This window comes from Pygocentrus nattereri, chromosome 9, assembly GCF_015220715.1.
Source record: "Pygocentrus nattereri isolate fPygNat1 chromosome 9, fPygNat1.pri, whole genome shotgun sequence".
Taxonomy (NCBI): domain Eukaryota; kingdom Metazoa; phylum Chordata; class Actinopteri; order Characiformes; family Serrasalmidae; genus Pygocentrus; species Pygocentrus nattereri.
The window spans coordinates 20,668,230-20,691,845 of NC_051219.1; the positions used below are offsets into that span (position 1 = coordinate 20,668,230).

Genomic DNA, 23,616 nt, shown 5'->3' on the forward strand with positions numbered 1-23,616 from the left:
ATGATGGTTTGGCACTGTAACACATCACTGCAGATGTGATGTAATGCTGTTAACGCTTATTAGGATGTACGGAAAGAGTTGAGTTCAGTACAGTTACACTACTGATCTCGTCACTCGTACTTGGTCACAGGAGAACAGATCTCCGGTCGCTGCACTCAGACAGGGAATATATAACTCCACGCTTCAGACGTTGCTAAAGTATATTTGGCGACCCTTTTTCACTCGTTTCACTCAAAAATCTTGATTTTAAGCACAGTGTTATTGCAAGTTATGGCTCAATCAATTTGGTCTGGCCTGTTCTGAAACGAGACCACAGATCTGTCAGTTATGCTCTGTTGGTTAAAATTTATTTGTACATTGACAATCAGCCGGAGAAACATGTTACATTTAGTTTGAATCGGCTTAAGTCGGCTCCTACAATTCTCAATATGCTGCCAACCATCTAAAATGTATTTATTCATGTCAGAATATAACTAAGACATGATGGTTGTTTCAAATTATATATGTCTTAATGAGCCTTAACACTTGGCAAATATTTGTATTTTGCTTAACTTTACAGGAAATCCTTTCATTTGATTTGAGCAGATCTGGTTCACAATAGCAGATGTTTTTTTCTAGCCACTAGAGGGAGCCAAATTGTTAACTGTCGATGTTGAATGAATGGAGTACACTATCTGTATTTGTCCTTTGGCCCAAAGCATTTCTGAATGTCTTTTAAAACTCTCTTGCTTTCCAGTGTTGTAAATGTGATTTCTCTGTACTTCTCATTTTTAATTGCATCCTCTGAAATGTGGTCTTAAAATAATTGTGGAAGTCTCAAGGTCTATCATTTAGGAATCTTGCCTTTTAAACAGAATAGTAGCACTTTAGGGGGCACTTTAGCCCCCAAAAAACAATCTTTGAACTTTGAATCTTTTTTTAGTCATAATATATGGAGACCTTCTGAAAAATTCTGACCCACTTTCACTTAGCTCTTGTATGACTAAAGGCAAACATATGAAAGGTTTAAGCACTGAGAACCAAAACTACTTTGCAAACACAAATATGTTCAGAAATTTGCAGCCTAGAGCTGGAGAGGCAGCAGCAGTGTCTCTGAGAGCAATAAACTCTTGATGTTGGGTAATTGGCAGTGGCATATTAGCTAATATTTTAGCTCTTTGAACATGCTACTACAGTGTTATTATGAAGTCTACAGATAAACAGTTGGTGTCATGTGATTCAGTTCATTGACTTAAATAATGTCCTTTATTAGAATTTGCAACCATTTGTCACTGTGTTTGCACACTGTGAAATTAGACCTCTGCATTTAACCCATCCATGCAGTGAAACCCACATACATGCACACTAGTGAAAACACATATTAGGGGGCAGTGAGCACACTTACCCGGAGCAGTGGACAGCCCTATCCACGGCATCCGGGGAGCAGTTGGGGCTTAAGTGCCTTGCCAAGGGCACTTCAGTCATGGACTGTCAGCTAAGGGGATCGAACTGGCAACCTTCCAGTCATAGGGCTGGTTCCCTAACCTACAGCCCATGACTGGTGTTTTGACTTATTCATTCAAAGAGTACAGCTTATCATATAAAGGTCAGAAGGTCAATCTGTACAAAACTCACTTAGTATGACCAAAGGCATACATATCAAAGGTTTAAACACTGAGAACCAAACTACTTTGCAAACACAACTGTGTCAGGAATTTCAGCATTAGTCATGTATTTTTGTCAGCTATGTTGACAATGTTGACAAGTGTTCTACAAAGCTCAGTAGTACACATAAATTCAGCATGTATCATGTTTAAAGGTGTCTGCTCAACAATTATGACATATGAAGGCCTTTTGATAAAATCAGATTTGATAAAATCATCCTCTCTATAAATAAGACACAAACTGCATTAGGCCTTGTTGTGGCTATATTTATCATTTTTTTATTGTTTCAGTAATATACTCTTTGAATGAATAAGTCAAAACACCAGATAAGGAGTCCAGTTTATGACATAACATTTAATTACAAAGTTATTCAAGTCAATCAACTGAATAACATGACACCAAGGACCAATCCCATTTCACCCCTTGCCCTTAACACTTAGCCCTACCCCTCCGTTTTGCGCATTCACATCTCGGGGTAGGGTTGTCCCGATTCATATTGAGATTGACAGGTAGGATGAAGTGTTAGGGCCTCATGGCCCTTCAAATGGAGATTTTTTAGAGGTGTACTACAAATGGAGTGTTATGAGAATTCCCAGAATGCCCAAGATGGCTGCACAAGCGACTAAAGATACACATAAATGTAAGTATTTTCTCTGTTAAAAAGCCGTTGTATTGTAAGAACCATTGTAATAGCATTTTATGGTCATTTCCTTCATAACACACATAAAAATTGCTAGTAACACACTGATGTCTCGGTCACTACCTAGCGAAATTTCCCATTCTACCTTAAATGGCGCAGCAGTTATGTTATGGTATGTGAGGTTGCCTCACCATGTAAGGTGGATTGGGAAATCGATCATGAAGCTGGTGATTAAAAACCTAAGTTCAGCTTCATATCACCGAAGAATTCTTGGTGGTGATAATAAATAATTGTCATCCCCCTCTTTGAAGGCGTATGATCCCTAAATGTATTTAAGCAGTGAGCGGCTGAACTTTCCCCTTCTCTGCTGTCACTGCAGACTGGCAGGGTTACCTGCAGAGCAGCGCTAGTAGTTGTTAATGAAGTGATGTAGTTTTATGTTTGTGCTCTTTTTTTTATTCTGTGACTCGTTTGATTGGTTGATACGTAAAACTGAAGTTGAGAATGAATCACGAGCGCCCATGCTTTTCAGTCTCCTTCAGATAAATGGCAAATGTCAGTGTGATATACCATTATTGCTGTAGTATGGAGACACAGCAGAAAAACAGGTCCTGATTATTTTTCCAGGCTATTTTAAATATGATTCACCTGTCCTGTCATATGACAAACAAGTGAGATCACCACAGCTGGATCTCTTCTGTTTACATAAAAGTCACTGACAACAACTGATGACGTTTCCGGTTCTTGAAGGGTTGTCCCATTTCATAGGGGGAAGATTTCAACCACTACCCCTTGTAACTCAGTTTCAAGGGGGAGGGTTATACTCAAAAACAAGTGGTAGGGGTAAAAATAAGAAATGGGATTGAGCCCAACTGTTTATCTGTAGACTTCATAATAAACAAACACACATCTTCTAGCTCCCTCAAACCACTGGACTCTATAACTCAGCACTGAGGTTCATCACTGCAGACTATATGAAAAAGTTGGTTGGCCCTCACTGGCTATACAGGGGGAGACACACTGGTTTATTTTCATTTATAAACCACTCTCCGGCCATTTGCCAGAATATATTACTTTAATGATATCTGTAAATAATGATATTTATCCGACTCGATCCACTGGCTGGATCACATGCCAGGTACCAGGGATTTTTTACTGATCTGGGAAAATCTGCTTTTAGTTACAGTGCACCAGCGAGCTGAAACTTAATACAGGACACACTAAAGCTCAGCTTGGTGGTGACACTTAACTCTAACCACCTCCACTCTGCCTGCCTGTTATTTTCATTACTTTATTATTTATTTGTTATTTTAACCATTATTAATAATTTTCTTATTCTTATTTTAATTATTCTTGTTTTATAAATATTTTTCATTTTAATAAACTTGTTTATTAGTATTTTTTTTCTAATCTTATCTTCCTCTTGCTTCATTTTGATTAGATTTTATTAACCCTTATATCTTATGTATGTTTTGTTAAATCTTATTTTACTTTATTTTACTTTATTTGCTTTTATTAACTTTGTAACTTCTGTTTCCCTTCTGCTTTTCCTTGCCATTTAGGTTAATCTCATTTGCATTTTCTATGTCTTTCTTTCAGTGGGGGCTGTGGAGAGCGGTCCTTTGTCATGTAATGACCCCAGTGGTTAGCCTGTTTCACATCTGGTTATCTATAGCTCCCCAATCTAGCAGTGTCACTTGTTGAAGGCTTCTAGATGGAGGGAGACTGTAAATTCCTAGGTGGGCCTCAACATTTTAATGACGAATGTAGAGGCAGCCGCCCATCAAGTAGGGGGGCTTCGGGGTCGTTTAGACAAAGAGAGAACTAAAGGGTGTGTTTTATCGGGGCGACTAAGTTTAATGGTTGTGTAAGCTGAGTTAGACTTGCTTGGTTGGGAAGACACGCATTCATTAAACTTCTTTTTCCTCGAGGCTCCACTCCTTTTTTTCTCCAAGAAACAAACGCTTACCAGCAGAAGTCAACAGTTTCAATTTTTTAAAAATATATTTTTATTGTTATTAATGGTTCACTTTTTATACTTACCTGATCTGAATCTCATTTATTAAGTTTACTTTTATCATTTGATATGTTCTTACACATTATCAATCACTTACTCTGTATTAACTCGGCAACATTGTGAATAAGGGGCACCCTGAATGTTCTCCAAGACTAAATAAAGGTTGATTGATTGATTGTTTGATATATTGTAAGTGAGAGAACTACTTGGGTAACAACAAAAAATGGTACATTTCCTAAAGGGCAAACATGATATTTATATATTTATACATTTATGTAAAAATTATGCATATAACTTAAACCAGTTTTTATGATTATTGATTTATTACTAACTCATATTAAATAACATGCACTAATACTTTCAAACAGTAGTGCAGCAGACTTTTTTTTTTTACATTTTTACATTTACAGCATTTTCCAGAGCGACTTACAAGAAGTGCTTTGTCTATCTAAAGAAAGTATCTTTCCTAGTTACCAATATTTTAGAGAAAAAGACAGTCCTGAGCTCAGATACTGCTAGAAACAAAAGTCACTAGATACCCAGAAAAAAGGAACAGAATTGAACACAGAACTCAGAACTCACACAGTGCCATGAAGTGCCATGCAATACAATACAATACAATACAGTAAACTACAATACACTTTGCAATACAATAAAACATAATATAATATATAATATATATAAGTGCAGCACAATATATTGTAAACAATACTTAATTCAGTGCTCATTTAAGTGCTGTGTAAAGAGATGAGTCTTCAGTCTGCTATTGAAGACAGCAAGATACTCTACTGTTCAGACAGCCAGTCGGAGTTCATTCCACCACTTGGGTGCCAGTACAGAGAACATTCACGACACTTGTCTTCCACGTGCCTTGAAGGATGGTTGGGTCAAGCCAAGCTGTACTTGAAGCTCGAGGGGCTGCGCTCGAGGTACAGTTTGAGATTTCACCATTGCCATCAAGTAGGTAGGGACTGGTCCATTTTTGGCTTTGTAGGCAAGCATTAGAGTTTTAAATCTGATGCATGCAGCTACAGGCAGCCAGTGAAGGGAGCGCAGCAGTGGGGTGACGTGGCTGAACTTGGGGAGATTGAAGACGAGCCATGCTGCAGCATTCTGGATGAGTTGCAGAGGCTTGATGGCCTGCATGGGAAGACCAGCCAAGAGTGAGTTGCAGTAGTCAAGCCTTGAGATGACAAGAGTCTGCACTAGTACCTGGGCCGCCTCTCGGGTGAGGAAGGGTCAGATCCTACGGATGTTGTACAGGAGAAATCTGCATGACCGAGTCAGGTTTGCGATGTGAGTCGAGAACAATAACTGGCCATCCAGAGTCTCGAATGAGATGGCAAGATTATGATGAGGACCTGTAGTTGCAGGGATGAGTATCAGCTCAGTCTTGCTAGGATTGAGCTTCAGGTGGTGGGCTGCCATCCATGAAGAGATGTCAGACAGACATGCCGAGATGCGACTGGAAACCTGTGTGCCAGAGGATGAGAAAGAAAATATTAGTTGAGTATCATCAGCATAACAGTGATAAGAGAAGCCATGAGAAGATATTATATCACCAAGAGAGCTGGTGTAAAGAGAAAAGAGAAGAGGACAGAGCACCGAGCCTTTTGGGACACCAGTGGAGAGCCTGCATGGAGAGGATGTGAACCCTCTCCATATTACCTGATAAGAGTGATCCTCCAGATAGGACTTGAGCCACTTCCACGCATAGCCAGTGATTCCAAGGTTGGTGAGGATGTCCAGAAGGATTGTATGGTTGACTTCTCGTTGTTGTTGTTACTATTTATTTTTTGACATTATTCAAGTGAAAAGTTTTAGTATTGTATAAGGTCCAACTACTTGGGGGACAGCAAAAAAAAAAAAAAAAAAAAAAAAAAATTATATATATATATATATATATATATATATATATATATATATATATAAATATATAAATAAAAGGCAAATGGGCTATTTATATATGACTGATTCCTCCCATAGTAGAAGATATGTAGTCAAGTCAATTGGTGTAAAAGTATGTGTGATTGTATATGTCTGTGCGTGGACTCATGACCTGTCCACGGTGTTTCCTGCCTTTCACCCAGTGACCGTTGGGTTAGGCTCCTGCAACCCAGAAGGTTTATTTATTTATTTATTTATTTATTTATTTATTTATTTATTTAAAGATGTGTGACTAAATTTGACCCTCCTTACTTTGTTTGACCAATGACATTGTTTCTCTTCTGTCTCAAATGAATTTTGAGATGGATAGTATTTTGATATGTGTTCTGCTGATTTCTTATTAAATTAAACATGCTACTGATTTCTTAGTTAATAACACCTAACTAGTGTTATTTGGCACAATAGTATTATTGGCATATTGTATAGCTCTTGCATCATTGAGCCTAGGTTCAATCATTGAGTCCAGTCAGACAGGAATGTGGAACCCACTTGGTCTTACTACAACCCATGCAATATAATACTAGTAGGACTGTTTTTTGTTCTTTAACTTGTCTGTTTTTTTTGTTTGTTTTTCATGCACTGTTAGAAATAAATGTACTATGCAGGTACAAGATTCATTCATCAAGGTACAAACAATGTAATTGTACCCTCAAAGGTTTTCCTAGTGGAAAAGTAGGTATTTGTATCTTTTCATAACTTAATGTTTTAAATCAGAACAATATAATAAAAGCCTGCACACCAGACGGGGTGTGTGGAGTCAGTACAAGTTAGAAAATATAATTTCAGGGGATTCTGGTACAGTTATGTTCCCTGACTAAAGGTACTGGGATGTACCCCTGAGTGTACCAGAACAGTGACAAGAGGGGTACTACAGTTGGTATCAGGCAAGTGTTTCGATTGCCATTTAGCGGCAGATTGATGCTAATATACCGCTTTGTGCCAGCACTTGCAGCCTAGAGCTGGAGAGGCAGCAGCAGTGTCTCTGAGAGCAATAAACTCCTGATGTTGGGTAATTGGCAGTTAGCTCACGTCTGTCTCTCACTCTGCATATTTCTATATGAACAGGGCTCAGAGCCTGAAGGGAGGGAGACGTGCAGGAGGCAGAACAGATGGAGAAAGGGAAGGGTGACTTTTGACAAGATCAGCTGACCTGGGTTTAGCTACAGCCTAAGCTAAGCCAGGGAGTTTGGGCACCATAGGTTGTGGCTGGTTTTCAAGTATTTGTAAGAGTACACATAAGAAGACAATATTTAACAAAGAAGAGAGGTGGAGAAATTACTTGTTTATCTGTATTTATAACACAAACCAGTATGGTTTGAAAACATTGTCGCTGAATCCCAGCCTTCTTTATGACTCTACTTTGTAGGTTATATACATGGTAGGTGTGGAAAGGTCAATGTTTATCTTTATCAATTACATCAAAGTCACATTACATCATTATATGCTTTTTATATTATGTGACTATATTGTGGACATTTTCAGTATTACAAATTACACTCCAATTGCATGTTTAATTTTTTTGACAACATCATTAATCCTTTTTTAACTGGATTTAGAGCAGTGCATTGTGTAAAATGTTAATAATAAAAATGATCATATTCATCCATTTGATAGTATATTTAAATGTGACAGTACTGGTTCATTTTGTCTGTTCCAATTTATCAAGCCTCAGAAAAACTAAATATCGTGATGCATGCCGTGTATCATCAAAGTGTCTTTGTGTATTACATATATTATGTTTGCAATTTTACCCACCCCATTGCCATGAAATCCACTATTGCAGTATTACATATTAAAATGTTTCACCCTTGTTTCATATTGAATAAAGCCACCACGTTGCACCAACTTCTGTCTTTCTACACCGTTAATGCTTTTTTTGTTTTCACACATTCACTCTCTGAGAACTGAGGCATTGTGCATTAGAATGTGCATAAGCTTCTAATTTCATTTCGAATAGCGTATTTCATAGGGTTACTCTTTCTGTCTCATTCACGCTCTCTCTGTCTGTTTCTCTCCCCCTTTCTCTGTCTCTCCTGCTCTTGCTCTTGCTTGCTCTCTCTCACGCTCTCTGTCTGTTTCTTTCTCTCTTTCTGTCTCTCCTGCTCTTGTTCTTGCTAGCGCGCTCTCTCTCTCTCTCTCTGATGCCTGAGCGTGAGAAGTAATTGAATTTGCTTCATGTCTGTCTCATTGTCTTGTGTTTTGTGCCTCAGCTAAAACAATGAACTTAAATTGAAGTCCGTAATCATGTGCTGGGGGCTCACCAACAGTCCTTGACTTGTATTGAAGCTTTCACATCTTTAGTGTGTCCTTTAGCAAGATATTGATGTGGTTTCTGTGTGTGTGTGTGTGTGTTTGTGCACATGTGATGTTGAGAGGAGCACATTCTTTAAGGTAATCCCACAGAGCTCTTCTCCATTCCACTCTTTATATGGCTATAACTTGCTCAGTGTATGTAGTGTCTCAGATTAATATTACAGCAGAGCACAGTCACACTTAACCAGGAACGGCAAAGACTCACTCTCTTTCCACACGTCTTTCCTTCTCTCTCTCCCACTTTCTTTAAACTTCTCCGCAGCAAGTTCAGCCTTTCCCAGTAAAGAGATGTCACACAGGAGAAGGAGAGTAGATAGACAGAAAACAGACTCCTGAAAACTGAAGTATATAGTGCTTCTTACATTTTGTAAGCTTGTTGATAGTGGGTATGGGGGGGTTGTTGCGAGCAGTATGGGGGTTTACAACATATGATTTTTTTTTTTTTAATAAATGGATCTCTTACAATTTATTGAATGACTTAAAGGGTTTTTGAACTCTAAGTCTTAAATACATAAAAGTAAATGTCTTGTTCTGCACATTGTGTGTATATACTGTATATATATATATATATATATATATATATATATATATATATATATATATATATATATATAGGCGCATTCCTCCAAGTGCGTTTGGCTGTCCTGTGACGTTGCGTGAGCAGCAGTTCGAAAAGAAGAGGTGGTTGGTTTCACAGGTCTCAGAGGAAGCCTGTGCTAGCCTTCACCCTCCTAACATTGGTAGTGTCGTGTGATCGGGGGAGTCCTAAGTGGTGGGTGGAATAGGAGACGATTAAATTGGGGAGAAAATGGGGTAAGAAATTGGCCAGAGGAGTCCATTTTAAGTGATCTGATCCTCTTGATGGAGGAGAGAAGATAATAGTCAGGACATGACTCCACATCATGAGTAAGCACTCATGGTCCAGTGTGCCTCGGTGGAGGTTACATTTAATTACCTCATGATGACTTACAGGTCACCTGCTGCTGCACATCCGTCACCATATTTGTTTTGTCACGACCCACCTGTCTTCATTATGGAGAATAATCCAGCTAAATAAATGACATTACCTTTACAGCGTGTAGCATGCAGCTCTAGAGCATGGATATGGAAGACTGGCTAATAAGTTTCAATTAGAGAAGGGATATGTATGTATGGGAGGATCTTCTTTCTATTAAAGATTCACTGGGGACTGACAGTTAGGAGTGCTTTATGATTTGCGGCCAAGAGCCTGTTCACTGACAGCGACTTTCAATTAACATTAATTATAAAAAATACTCTTACCTGACTCACATGGCTAGATGAAGAGAAGTATGACATGAATATTAAAGTTTATTAAAGATCTACAAATCTCTGACTGATCACTCTTCTTTTCCACAGTTATTTCCAGAGACAGGTCCACGGCAGGGGGGAACCAGACTCACTATCACTGGAGAGAACCTGGGGCTGCAATTTAGAGACATCCAGAGTGGAGTCAAGCTGGGGAAAGTGCCGTGCATTCCTATTGAAGAAGAGTATATCAGTGCTGAGAGGTAGGCTTCAAATTAAAAGATACATGAATTTCCGGATACCTCAAATGCAGTTGATCAGTCAGGACATGTTTGGTGTCAAAATTTTGCTTCTTTACTGCTGAACTGAAGCTACGAGACTAGTGTTTCTAACAAACACTACAAGTTCATAGTCTCTCAAACCTTTTCTATAAATACATGCCCATAACTACTCTTAGCCTGCTCTAACTGCATCCAGGTCTAACCTCAGTTGCACAGAAAAGTGTTGTTTAGTGTAGAGTATGAATCACTATGATCTATAAAAATGAAAAATAAAAACTTGTCCATGTAGTCAAAAGAAGGAGCAGCATAGTAACTTTATTGAACTCTTCCCAATTAATAGTTATTGCCAAAAGCCTCAGTTTGCATGAGCATTATCAAGACATGCTTTTGCTGTATTACTAATAGTGCCAATAAATCAGTTTTGTATTTTGATACAAAATACAACCACTAAATACAACCATACTCCACTTTCATAATACAGAAATAGCAATAGAAATGTATTTAACACTTGAGTCACATTTTATTGTTATTCTGATTAAAAATAAATAAATAATACGGCCTTGGCCATTTGAATTCCTTTATGAAAGTGTATGTACGCTTGCTTAAAAGCTATTGTAGCTTGTTCCATTGGCTATATTGTGCTTCTTTTATAAAGTGATAGAAAACACAGAAGCCCACACAAAGCTACAATTTCACATGCTGATACATTGCAATGTATACCACACTACTCTGGAAGCAGATTTTAATGATTTAAAGGGGGTAATTCCAATGTCTCAAATATTTATCTCTTGAAAGATCATGTAAGATCATATATTTTTATTTCCAGTGCCACTAGTTTTTCACATGATTTTATACATACAGACTATAACTTAACAATGTAACAGTATTCTTTATAAATCAGTATCTATGTAGTGACACTTTGATACCACTGGTAACTCCAAAGCAGAGTAGAAAGAGTTTGATCTTTCTTTGTTTCACAGAATTGTGTGCCAACTGAACGATGCCACCGGGTACCGTGTGCAGGATGCCCAGGTAGAGGTGTGTGTTAGGGACTGCCTGGCAGACTACAGGGCACTCTCACCTCGAGCATTTACCTTTGTGGTAAGCAGGACATAATGTAGCATTGGCACCCAAAAAAATGCTTTCTTGATAACACCTGCACATACTGGTATAAAACAAAGTATTTAAAATACTTAGCAATACTGCAGCATACATGAGGTCAGTCATGTGCCATGTGCGATATTAGTATCTTACATTGTTAAAAGTTAATTTATGCACTGTGTGAATAGTATACTAGGGTATTGCTGTAGGGTATTAGTGACACATTAATACATTTTTGTCTTTTTTTAAAAAACCATTGCTGTATTTGATGTTTTACCTTCCATGTTTTTTCAAAATGTAATGTTCCAAAAAGGTGGAACAGGAGTATGTTTTGCACTGTTACATAATCCTTTCTTTTAACAGCATGTAATGAATGTTTAAGACGGAAGACACCCATTGATCCAGTTTTGGATCAGTACAAGCCAGTTATATGCAGATTTTTTGATATTTTATCTGGTGCACCTTCCCCCCAGTCTCGGTTGCTCCTTCAGATTGTTGGCGTCCTTTTTGCTCTGATGCTGTGTCCTGAGGGACAGCCTTGTCTTGAAAGTGCCCAGGTGATATGATGCAACTTCATATAGGTCTAATTTAAAAGATATTGTGAACAGCCAAACAAAAAATTTGGAAAATGAGATTTGGCCCCTTTTACCTACTGTGTGAATGTAACCTTAAAGGCCAATTGTATCCTTTTAGGGGAACATCTTTCATCTGTGTAAACCAAGAGCTTTCACAGCACAGGGGTTGAATGCAAACAGCATTTTTCAGTTAATTTTTGTCACAGAATGTTTTGCATAAAACAAATATCATTTGAAATTATTTTATATTGAAAGTCCATCTTATAAAATAAAAATACAGCACAAAATATCAGTGTGATTTGTAATCCAGACAGATCTGATATTTTTATGGGGTTGAATACTTTTGCAAGGTACTATAATTTTTAGCATTAATGATACTTTCACAAATGAGGAAATACCCCACCCCCCAAACCCCATGTCATGAAAGACCCTGGCTTTTGAGGTTTATGCTGGTAACAGTATGGATAATCTTCTACTTCTTTGGCTCAGAAACCATGATGTCAGTTATTTACATACAAAGTCTGAAAAGTTGACTCATCAAACCACATTTCCAATGTGCAGCAATCCATTTCAGAAGATCTTAAGCCCTGGGAAGTCATCAGCATTTCAGGATTGTGTTTGCATATGACAATTACTGTGCATAGAATTATCTTAACTTGCATTTGTAAATACAGCAACGAACGGTTTATTGACGATGTTTTGCTGTTTTGTCAAAGTATTCAGAAGCCCATGTGATGAGCTCTGTCTTACAAGCATGCTGGTTTTTAATGCATCACTATCTGAGGCAGCAAAAGTCATGGTCATTCAGTTGTGGTTTCAGACTCCAGATTGCCTGTATCTTGAGCCTGAACAAAATCTTGCGCCTGAACAAAATAGGCTCTCGGATAGTGGTTATAAGAAATTTTAAACATTTTAATGAACAAGCTTTTCTGTCTGACTTAGCAATGAGTGAAATCCACCTAAACAACTTTATCAAATCATTTCTAACAGTGGTAAACAAACATGCCCCCCACAAAAAGCAAAGAATAAGAGACAGATCAAGTCCCTGGTTCACTATTGAAGTTTCCTCATTGTTTAAATCCAGAAATAATGCTTGGTTCAATGGCAGACACATGGGGAGAGAGAACACTGGCTTAGGTTCAGACAACTGAGAAATATATGTACCTTAGAAAGGCCAAACCAGATCACTGTCTCTGCCTGATAACCAGCTCTACAAACACTCAAAACGTTTGGAAAACTGTAAAATTCTTTAAAAACACTTCCTCTACCCTTCCAACCAGGTTAAATCAAGGAAACCAAGGAAATCTGTAGAGCTATGAACGCACATTTTGTTGTAGCTGGGCACATTTTAGAAAAAAAAAGTATTACAGAGCCATGGTCTCTTCACACTCCAGCCCTTCTCTCCAATCATAGTAACTAAATTTCTTAGTATTATTAATCCACAAAAACTCCTGGTGAAGATGAGCTAAACTCTTACTTTCTGCGTCTAGCAGCCCCAATTATTTTAGAATACATAACATACATTTTACATAACATACATATCATGCAGAATCCCAGGATCTGGAAAATGGCCCATGTAACTCCACTGCATAAAGGAGGTGAGGCAGCAGATGTAAATAACTACAGACCAATCTTAAAATGGTCCTGTTTAGCTAAAATTTTTACTTCTAGTAAATAGTCAACTTAAATAATTTCTGCATGACAATTATGTCCTGTTTAATTATCAGTCAGGCTTAAGAGAAAGACTCAGCACTATCTCTGCTAGTACAGTGCTTTTAAATTATATCGATTTTGCCATAGACAGGAAGAAGCATTGTGCTGCCATTTTTATTGATTCATCAAAAGCATTTGATAAAGTTGATCAAACTTTTTTTTGTGCAGGGAACATGTAAAAGATTGGCTTTGATACAAATGCACTGAAATGGACCCAAAATCACCTTTGAGACAGACAACAATGCGTAGCACTGAGTAATTACCAAACAGATTTTTTTTAATATATCCAAAGGAGTACCACTGGGTTCAGTTTTGGGCCCAGTTTGATTTTTAAATATATATATATATATATATATATATATATATTATATATATATATTATATATATATATATATAAATGAGCTTGCTGCCTCTGCCTCAGACTGCAAAGTACACCTGTATGCAGATGACACAGTTTTTGCTGCAATAAGAAGACCGCAGTGCTCATTTTCCAGATCTACTAATACTGATTTTAATTTTTTAATTCTGTAAATATCACTACCCTGATGGGATCCAACATTGAAAGAGTCACAGAGTATAAATAACTTGGCATATGGCTAGATGATAAATTAAATTTTAAATCCTATATTAAGAAATTGTTTGGCAGATGTAGACAGAAGCTCTGTTACCTATATAGAAATAAATCCCAGGTATGCAAAAAAAGAATTGTTGAAGCAACCTCACTATCTGTCTTGGACTACGGTGATGTAATATACAAACATCTGCCAGTTCCCTCAAACCACTGGACTCAGTCTATCCCTCTCCACTGAGGTTCATTACTGTAAACCCTTATAACATTCATCACTGCAGTCCAAGACAGATAGTTAATAAGGTAAAACCTTAAATGCTGTATACTTTCGTAATAGTAATAGTCCCTTCTGGTCAAAGTAGGTATTTCTTTTCCACACTGAGTGACAAAAGCCACCAGATTCTATGATAGTCAAGCATTATATTGAGAAATAGCCATGTGGATTTTGCTTCTTTGTTAGCCTCTTAAGTTTGACGATCTCGCAACTGAGCCATTGTGTGGTGTTTTGAGCTTAGCCATGTCCCCGGTATTCCACTTGCCCTCTGTAGTGAATATTTGTGGTGTACTCAAAACAGGTGTCACAGTAACAAATTATAAAGTGTAAAAATGCCATGACTAGTTTCTTTCAGACAACAGCTGAGTATGCTTTTGTGGTTAAACAAATGATCTTTTGGTGATTTAAACTGAAGTATTGATCTCACACCTGTCATGGCTCAGATTATGTGTTCAGTAGCCTGTTTTACAAGTTGACAGGGAGGCAAAGAAAATGTAAATGAATTTACATCCTATAGAGCACTTTAACATGAAGGTAATCTTTATGCTTCAACTTAGACAACAAGTAAGGTAATTAAAATATAAAAAAAGATTAAGTTTTTTAAAGTATCAGAATTATACATAGTCAAGTCTAGGGGAAGAAATTCAGCCAATTACAGATCTGCTATCTGTAATCTCATTCCAAATAGCACAAAAAAACAGGTTCTGAGGTTCTGTTGCATTTCTTGTAAACATTTTAAACTGAATTGTTTCACATTATCTGTGGTAAACAGATCTCAGTTTACATTTAGGCAGAGGTTTACTTTTGCATTTGAGCTTTTTGAAGTACAGCTGCATACAGAAGTGTACATTGCCTACAAGGACAAACCCAGCATGTGTCGCTGTTCACAAGGTAAAACAGATTTTTGAAACTGTTGTAGTTGTAGTTGTAAAGATGTAATAATCATTTTGCTTTACATCTTAGTTTACTTCAGACATTTCAATATTTGTAAAACTCACTGGACTTTTTTCAGTTTTATAGGTGTTGACCTGTCCGCATATTTGGCATTGCTCACTGGTGACAGTGATTTAATACTGATGACAGAGACAGTGTGACTTGCCTACAACACAAATCAAGACCACTTTTCTACTAAAATTTTAATTCTTCTTTGTCTTTGTGCCCATTTTCCGCTCCAGACACCATTCTTCACTCGCATGCAGCCATCTCAGGGGCCTCTCTCTGGGGGCACCAGAATCACCATTGAAGGCAACCACCTCAATGCTGGCAGCTCAGTGGCTGTTAACATTGGTCGCCACCCCTGTCACTTTAAAAAGTGAGTACGTGTCTGCAGCTGTCTATTTTGCCTGCTCACAGTTCCTTTCAGTTGGCTCATTTTTATTTTCTTTCAGGTAGCCTTTTGCCTGATTCAGACCAGCAGTCGTCAGTGTGCATCACTGTGCACTTGTTTCTTGGGTTTTTTTTTCTGTGATTCTTTTAGTTCTTCCTTTTAAATAGAGATATTTTTTCTTTGGTTTTGCTATGCTTTTCAGTTGTATTAATGTAACTATATTTTTAATTGTCTAAGAGTTATACAGTGAATTACATTCATTTGTTTTACATGCTGTATTGACATCTTTGTATTGACTGCACTTTCAACTTTTACCATGTATTTTGATGACAACCTAAGCAAAAATATTGAGTCATGGTTTTCACCTGTGAAAATAACCAGATATTGCATTTTTGTAATACTTTGTGTTATAAGAAGCAGGTGAGCCTGTTCTGAAAATGGAATATTGTCCTGTCTGTCTGCCTGTTTGAAAAGTGGAACTGCTCCGCATGGCAGTGTAGATAAAAACAATGCTTAAGTGCCAAGTCTCTGGCAGGAGCGAGTAAGGGAAGATTACTTCAGCTCTCACTTTATCCACTGATCCATCAACCACATATGGTCTTAGTCTAGCACTTTATCAGAGAGTAAATATTTTGATCACAAAAGATTTACACAACATTATACAGTAATTTACATAAAGCCATTTTTTAGCCAATGTGAACATATTATAAATCAAACTATCAGGATTGTGATGATTTATCAGTTTATCTACAGTTGTCTCTCTCTCTGTCTCTCTCTCTCTCTCTCTCTCTCTCTCTCTCTCTCTCTCTCCCTCTTTCTCTTTTTGGTGTTTGTAACAGCCACCTTGTGCTGTCTTTAGATTAGGTTACTCGGGCTTGTGTTGTCAAACGGGTTCCCATAGCAACATGGGAAAGGAGTTTGTAGGACCATTGCAGGCATGTCGCTCATAAATGGGAGAGAGAGAAAGAAAACAAAATCTCCTTTCGGCCTTCCTGAAATATAAGGGGGGAAAGTGGGTACTACATATGAATAGTATGTTGTACATCAGCATGAAACATACATCTATTCAGAAACTTATATATTATTGATATTGATTATAATGACAGGAATGTGTCACAATTAAAGAGGTGGTGATTCTTTGAACATCACTACAGCAAAAGAGAACAGCTGAAAGTGATTTGATAGGTGATTAGATAGTATGTAATGAGAAAGCTGATTATATTTAGAAACATTTTGATTTCAGGTTGTCTGTGTCTGCCTTCTTGACCTGCAGCCATTTATGGTGACTGTCACATGTTTTTGTTTCTTCAGGCGGAGTTCTAAAGAGATAGTTTGTGTGACCCCAGCTGGAGTGACACCAGGAAGTACTCCGGTCATGGTGGACATTGATGCTGCAGAGCTAAGAAACCCTGAAGTCAAGTTCAACTACACAGAGGACCCTACCATCCTACGCATAGAACCTGACTGAGCATTGCAGGTAGGCCAAACAAATGTATACTCTTCCTCATTTCCTTGTGTACTGTAGTCCTGTAATACTTTGGAGACTAAATCATAAATTATTTCCTTTGGTCTTTTAATCAGAACAATAAGTTGGTTGAACATTTACAGACCTCTTTAGTGTTTTATTTATTTAACCTGTTAAAAAGGAATTTGTAGGAACAGGCCAGATGGGCGAGAAATCATATTGTGTATATACAAGAGTATACCTGAAACATTACAGATTTAATATAGACAACCAAGGTACCATAATAAAGCTTAAAATCTCTATTTTTCATGCATTGTGCTATTTTTTCTTTAATTATACTAGAAAAATATTTTGATCACAAAATACCTTCCCACAAAAGTGTTTAGGATAAAATAGGAAGTGCAGTATGAACGTTCATATTTTTTTGTCAGTGTGGACATATACATCAAACGAACAGGCTGACTCTCAGGAGTATGATGATGTAAGCCATTATACTCTAAAATCTATTAGATATAAATTCAAAAGAAAGTTTTCCAAACAAGAGACATCTCCCTGGCAACACAGCAGCACTCATGCGTAATGGCTGCTGCCACTCACAGGTACGTCTCACACATAAACACTAAACATAAACAATAATCAGTTTGTTAGTAATCCTCATTTTTGTGCAAACAGTATGTGGGGAAAATTAAATACAGAAATAAAATACAACAATTTCAAAAAACAATTAAAGTGTGATACCCTTGGAACTCTGCATCCACGCACATACTGGAAAGCTGAGACTCTAACGACATGCCCCCAACCACCCCCCCCCCCCCACCCCCCCAAAAGGCTATAGATCAATCAGACATGCAGAAAGCGGGATGTAAACAGAAAATTTGCCTCAGAAAATTACATTTGCTAAATAGCTAACAGAGAGGTGCATAAGTTATAAGATGATACAATAAGATGTTGCCATAAAATATAGATTAAACATATACTTTTGATCCAGTGGAAATCAGTTGTGTACATGAAGGAGAGGCTTTGGAGAACTTTGGAGGCCACATGGAAAAGTCAAAAAGGTCACTTGGAGAGGCCATAGGAAAAATATTTTTCACTTTAAGCCATGTTGGTGATGAATGATAAAATGTGATTGATACATTTTCAGTTTAACGTTGTTTTATTTTCATCCATTAATTTTTGTTGATTTCACGTATTATGGGGGTCACCCACTTATGATCTTGGCAGAATTTCGTGCCAAGGTCCTCTAGACCCACATTTATGAGAAAATGCATGCAAGGGAAAAAAAAATCAAATTAATTCAGGAGAAGATGGTTTATAGTAAAACTTTGGACCAGTGGGTCCTGGCCATTAAGGTGTTAAGCAATATGCAGAGGAAGGAAGATCTTTCTGAAAATGAAAAGCATTAAGTAGAGTGCTGTCTTGCAAAAAGCATGAAAATAGTTGATATTTCACTGTATAGTTGATATTACCCTGTGTAACTTTGGTTCATGAGATCTCTTGTGAGACCAGCATAATGCTTTATAGCAACACGTCACACACCAAAAACTATGGGACGTCAGCTAGCTATAAGAAGAAGCTAGCTCAGTATTCCCAGTATAGACATCAAGGCAGAGGCTGAAAAAGACTGAAAAAGAAGATATTGTCAGAGGAGGAGAAAAAGAGATGGTGACCAAGCAAGAGACCAGACAAGACTAAATCTTGCACTGGTTTTTACTCATTTACTCATTGGCAAAGCTAAAGACATAGAAGGATGAATGAATGAAATGCCGAGCTGGTCTTTTTCCCATTGAATGTCTTGGCTGGCTTACTTGTCTTACGTTCGCAAAAATGCTCAGTTGCTCATCAGTCGACATGCTTCTTTCGCTAAGAATATAAGACTAGTTTATGCTGTTTTCCAGACCTGCTCATATTGAAAATAATGTTTTAAATGTTTTTACTCTACATGGGTCCATTATTGAAAGAGTAAATGAGCACAAGTACCTTGGCATCTGGCTTGATGTGAAACTTGATTTTAAAACTCACATCAGTTAACGTACAAATAAACTGAAGCAGAAGTTTGGGTTCTTTTACAGACACAAATATTGTTTCCCTATGCACAGCAGGAAAACCATTGTGGAGGCAACTTTCCTGTCTGTTCTTGATTATGGTGATGTGCTGTACAGAAATGTGAGTGCACTGAAAGCTCTAGACCCTCTTTTTCACTCTGCCATTTATTACTGGAGAGCCATACAGTACTCATCACTGCATGTTTGTGAGAGTGGGATGGTCCTCTCTGTCTGGAAAAAGGAAAATCCACTGGTTACTCTTTATCTTTAAGACTCCTGTCGGTCAGATGGCAGAATATATTACCTCCCTGCTCACTTTAAAGGATACATGTTACAAAAAGGTTTCCTGATTTTTTACTGAGCTGGGTCAAACTTCCTACAAGGTACTCCAAAGCTTGGCTTGCTTATTTCTCGTAGGGTTTTTTTATTTTACTTGAACTATTTTAGTTCTGCTTGTAACTGTTTTAATTAAATATTGGCTACATTGTAAATGTAATTAAATAAATTTTAAACTTAAGCTTAATTAACTGTGGTCATTTTCAATGCATTCCAAGGGAACCCAGTGTAAATGTTTTAAAACATTTGCATTGTACTACAATCAAGTCTTCTACTAGACATCCAGCAAAGTTTTAATTAAAAAAAAAATCACTTTAATAAAACATGGCTTAAACATTGCTTATAAGACCTATCACAAAACTTTATATATTCAGATGAATGAATGTAATTGACAGTCCTCAGTCCACAGCTGCCAGCCTGCCTGTCACTAAAGCAGAGTAACACAGTAACACAGTAGCACAAACAGCAAGAAATGATTACATGGGAACATTGGAATGATTAGAATTGATGATTATTCTTATTCACTTTACTGTTAGATCTGCATTCAGGGAATGCTGACATAGCTGGTTGACCAAACAAATATATGTCTTGCTACTTCAGTTATGCTTGCTAGGTTAGATTTTATTTGTTGTTAGCTTTTTCGCTTTAAGTTTCTCTGATGTGCAAAGAGACCCTTAGGAATACAGTTTTGTGGTACAGCTGTCTGGGCTGGAAAACCCACATCAGCCTTGTTATTCATGAGGGCGCTGCTTACATATGCATTACCCAAAATTAGACCTGTGCAGTGTACATCAAGAGAGGAGAATGTTAGTCAAATACATTAGCCATTTATTGCCCATTGAAAAGTTATTCACAGGACATGCTTTGTACATGTATATTGGGTGCCCACAAGTGCTAAATTTACCTACTTACAAAGAAATGTGGATTTATGTTTTCGCTTACAAAGAAATGTGGATTTACGTTTTCTTCTTCTTCTTCTTCTTTCGGCTGCTCCCTTTAGGGGTCGCCACAGCGGATCATCTGCCTCCATCTTGCCCTATCCATTGCCTCCTCTACTTTCACACCAACCATCTCCATGTCCACCTTCACTACATCCATAAACCTTCTCTGAGGTCTACCTGTTCTCCTTCTACCCGGCAGCTCCATCTCCAACATTCTTTGCCCAATATATCCACTATTCGTCCTCAACACATGTCCAAACAATCTGAACCTGGCCTCTCTGGCTTTATCTCCAAACTGCTCCACCTTCACTGTCCCTCTGATCTGCTCATTTCTAATCTTGTCCATCCTTGTCACTCCCAACGAAAATCTCAGCATCTTCATCTCCGCCACCTCCAGCTCAGCCTCCTGTCTTTTAGACAGAGCCACAGTCTCCAAACCATACATCATAACAGGACGCACTACTGTCTTGTAAACATTCCCTTTCACTCTTGCTGCTATCCTTCTGTCACACATCAGCCCTGACATCTGTCTCCAGCCACTCCATCCTGCCTGCACCCTGTTCCTTACCTCTTTTTTGCACTGTCCATTGCTCTGGTTGACCCAAGATATTTGAAGTCATCCACCTTTACGACCTCTACTCCTTGCATCTTCACCTTTCCACCTGCCTCCCTTTTATTCACACACATGTATTCCATCTTGTCTTCATTCCTCTCCTCTCCAGTGCAAACCTCCACCTCTCCAGATTCTCTTCCACCTGCTGTCTACTCTCACCACAGATTACAATGTCATCTGCAAACATCATGGTCCATGAAGCCTCCTGCCTGACCTCATCTGTCAACCTGTCCATCACCATTGCAAATAGGGGCTCAAAGCTGATCCCTGATGTAACCCTACCTTCACCTTGAAACCATTTGTCACTCCAACTGCAAACCTCACCACTGTCTCACTTTCCTCATACATGTCCTGCACCACCCTAACATACTTTTCAGCTACACCTGACTTCCTCATACAGTACCACAGTTCCTCTCTTGGCACCCTATCATATGCCTTCTCTAGCTCCACAAAGACACAATGTAGCTCCTTCTGACCTTCTCTGTACTTCTCTACCAACACTCTCAATGCAAAAATTGCATCTGTGGTACTCTTTCTGGGCATGAAACCAAACTCGCAATCTCCTGATGATAGGGCCAACGCTTAGATGGGTTTGCGACTCAGAAGCTACGTGTAATATTTTAAGGATTGTTACAAGTGGACTATATTTTGTTTTGGCATTTCGGCGTATTAAAATATAAATGCTTTCTGGCTCACAAATTTATTGAGATTTTTTAATATCGACCTTTTAGTGGTTGAGTTTGAAATCTGGTATATATTATCAGAATTGTGTCAAAGTGGCTTGTGGATGATTTTGATTAAAAACCAGTCTTAAAAGCTTTGTATCACTTATTTATCTGTAAACATGCACTGTGTAATGTGTATCAGTGTGCTATTGTTTAATTTAATTTTATACTGTTTTCCTTTGCATTTTTATTGACAGATGTCCTTTCACCTCTTCTAGCAGTTGATATTAGTTAAGGGATTGATGAAGGCAGCAACATATAATGTACTTTAATACCGCTTCTTTCTAAGCATAGTTTGCTTATCATTCTTGTTTGTAGTGCTCTGAGACTGCAGTATGTTTATACACTTCTCTCATGACATGACTAAATCTAACACATTTTCCATTGTAAGTGCTTAAAATGTTGACTGATGTATATTACATATGAGTTAATTACATTGTACATACACAAGTTAATTACATTGTTTTTTCATTCATCAATGCTTCATCAAAGTAAAAACTGAAATTACTAGTAAGGCCAGTCTGTATATGCTCAGGCAGAGAATTCAGGGTGATGAACAGTTTAAAAGACTGGTTCTTGACCTCTCAATACAATAACTAGGTATTCAGGAGAAAAGAGCATTCTGAAAGACCTTTACAATTACAACCCCAATTCCAATAAATTTGGGACATTGTCTAAAACCATAAATAAAAACAGAATACGATGATTTGCAAATCCTTTTCAACCTATATTCAATTGAATACACTACAAAGACAAGATATTTAATGTTTAAACGGATAAACTTTATTGTTTTTTGCAAATATTCACTCATTTTGAATTTGATGCCTGCAACACGTTCCAAAGAAGTTGGGACAGGGGCATGTTTACCACTGTGTTACATCACCTTTCCTTTTAGCAACACTCAATAAGCGTTTGGGAACTGAGGACACTAATTGTTGAAGCTCTGTAGGTGGAATTCTTTCCTATTCTTGCTTGATATACAACTTCAGTTGCTCAACAGTCCGGGGTCTCCGTCGTCGTATTTTGCGCTTCATAATGCACCACACATTTTCAATGGGAGACAGGTCTGGACTGCAGGCAGGCCAGTCTAGTACCCGCAGTCTTACTATGAAGCCACATTGTTGTAACATTTGCAGAATGTGGCTTGGCATTGTCTTGCTGAAATAAGCAGGGACATCCCTGAAAAAGACGTTGCTTGGATGGCAGCAAATGTTGCTCCAAAACCTGAATGTACCTTTCAGCATTAATGGTGCCTTCACAGATGTGCAAGTTACCCATGCCATGGGCACTAACACACCTCCATACCATCAGAGATGCTGGCTTTTCAACTTTGCGCTGATAACAATCCGGACAGTCCTTTTCCTCTTTGGCCCGGAGGACACGACGTCCATGATTTCCAAAAACAATTTGAAATGTGGACTCGTCAGACCACAGGACACTTTTCCACTTTGTGTCAGTCCATCTCAGATGACCTCGGGCCCAGAGAAGCTGGCAGCGTTTCTTGGTGTTGCTGATATATGGCTTTCGCTTTGCATGGCAGAGTTTTAACTTGCACTTGTAGATGGTGCAACAAACTGTGTTCACTGACAAGGGTTTTCTGAAGTGTTCCTGAGCCCATGTGGTAATATCCGTTACAGAATGATGTGGGTTTTTAATGCAGTGCCACCTGAGGGATCGAAGGTCACGGGCATTTAATCTTGGTTTTCTGCCTTGCCACTTACTTGCAGAGATTTCTCCAGATTCTCTGAATCTTTTGATGATATTATGGACTGTAGATGATGAAATCCCTAAATTCCTTGTATGTTATGAAACGTTGTTCTTAAA

At 38.0% G+C, this 23,616-nt stretch overlaps 1 protein-coding gene across 2 annotated transcripts in view; it reads left to right on the forward strand.

Moving 5' to 3' along the window:
• plxna1a (plexin A1a) overlaps nucleotides 1-23,616 on the forward strand; it is a 307,799-nt gene that overhangs the window by 237,463 nt on the left and 46,720 nt on the right. The window contains exons 13-16 of one of the 2 annotated variants that reach the window (XR_005130765.1): nucleotides 9,939-10,090; nucleotides 11,089-11,209; nucleotides 15,516-15,652; nucleotides 16,979-17,144. Coding sequence is in view for 1 of the 2 variants with exons in the window: in XM_037541618.1 (XP_037397515.1) it covers nucleotides 9,939-10,090; nucleotides 11,089-11,209; nucleotides 15,516-15,652; nucleotides 16,979-17,134 (566 nt within the window). In the remaining variant the exon portion in view is untranslated. The remainder of the gene's footprint in view (nucleotides 1-9,938; nucleotides 10,091-11,088; nucleotides 11,210-15,515; nucleotides 15,653-16,978; nucleotides 17,145-23,616) is intronic. The other variant, XM_037541618.1, reaches the window with a different exon arrangement.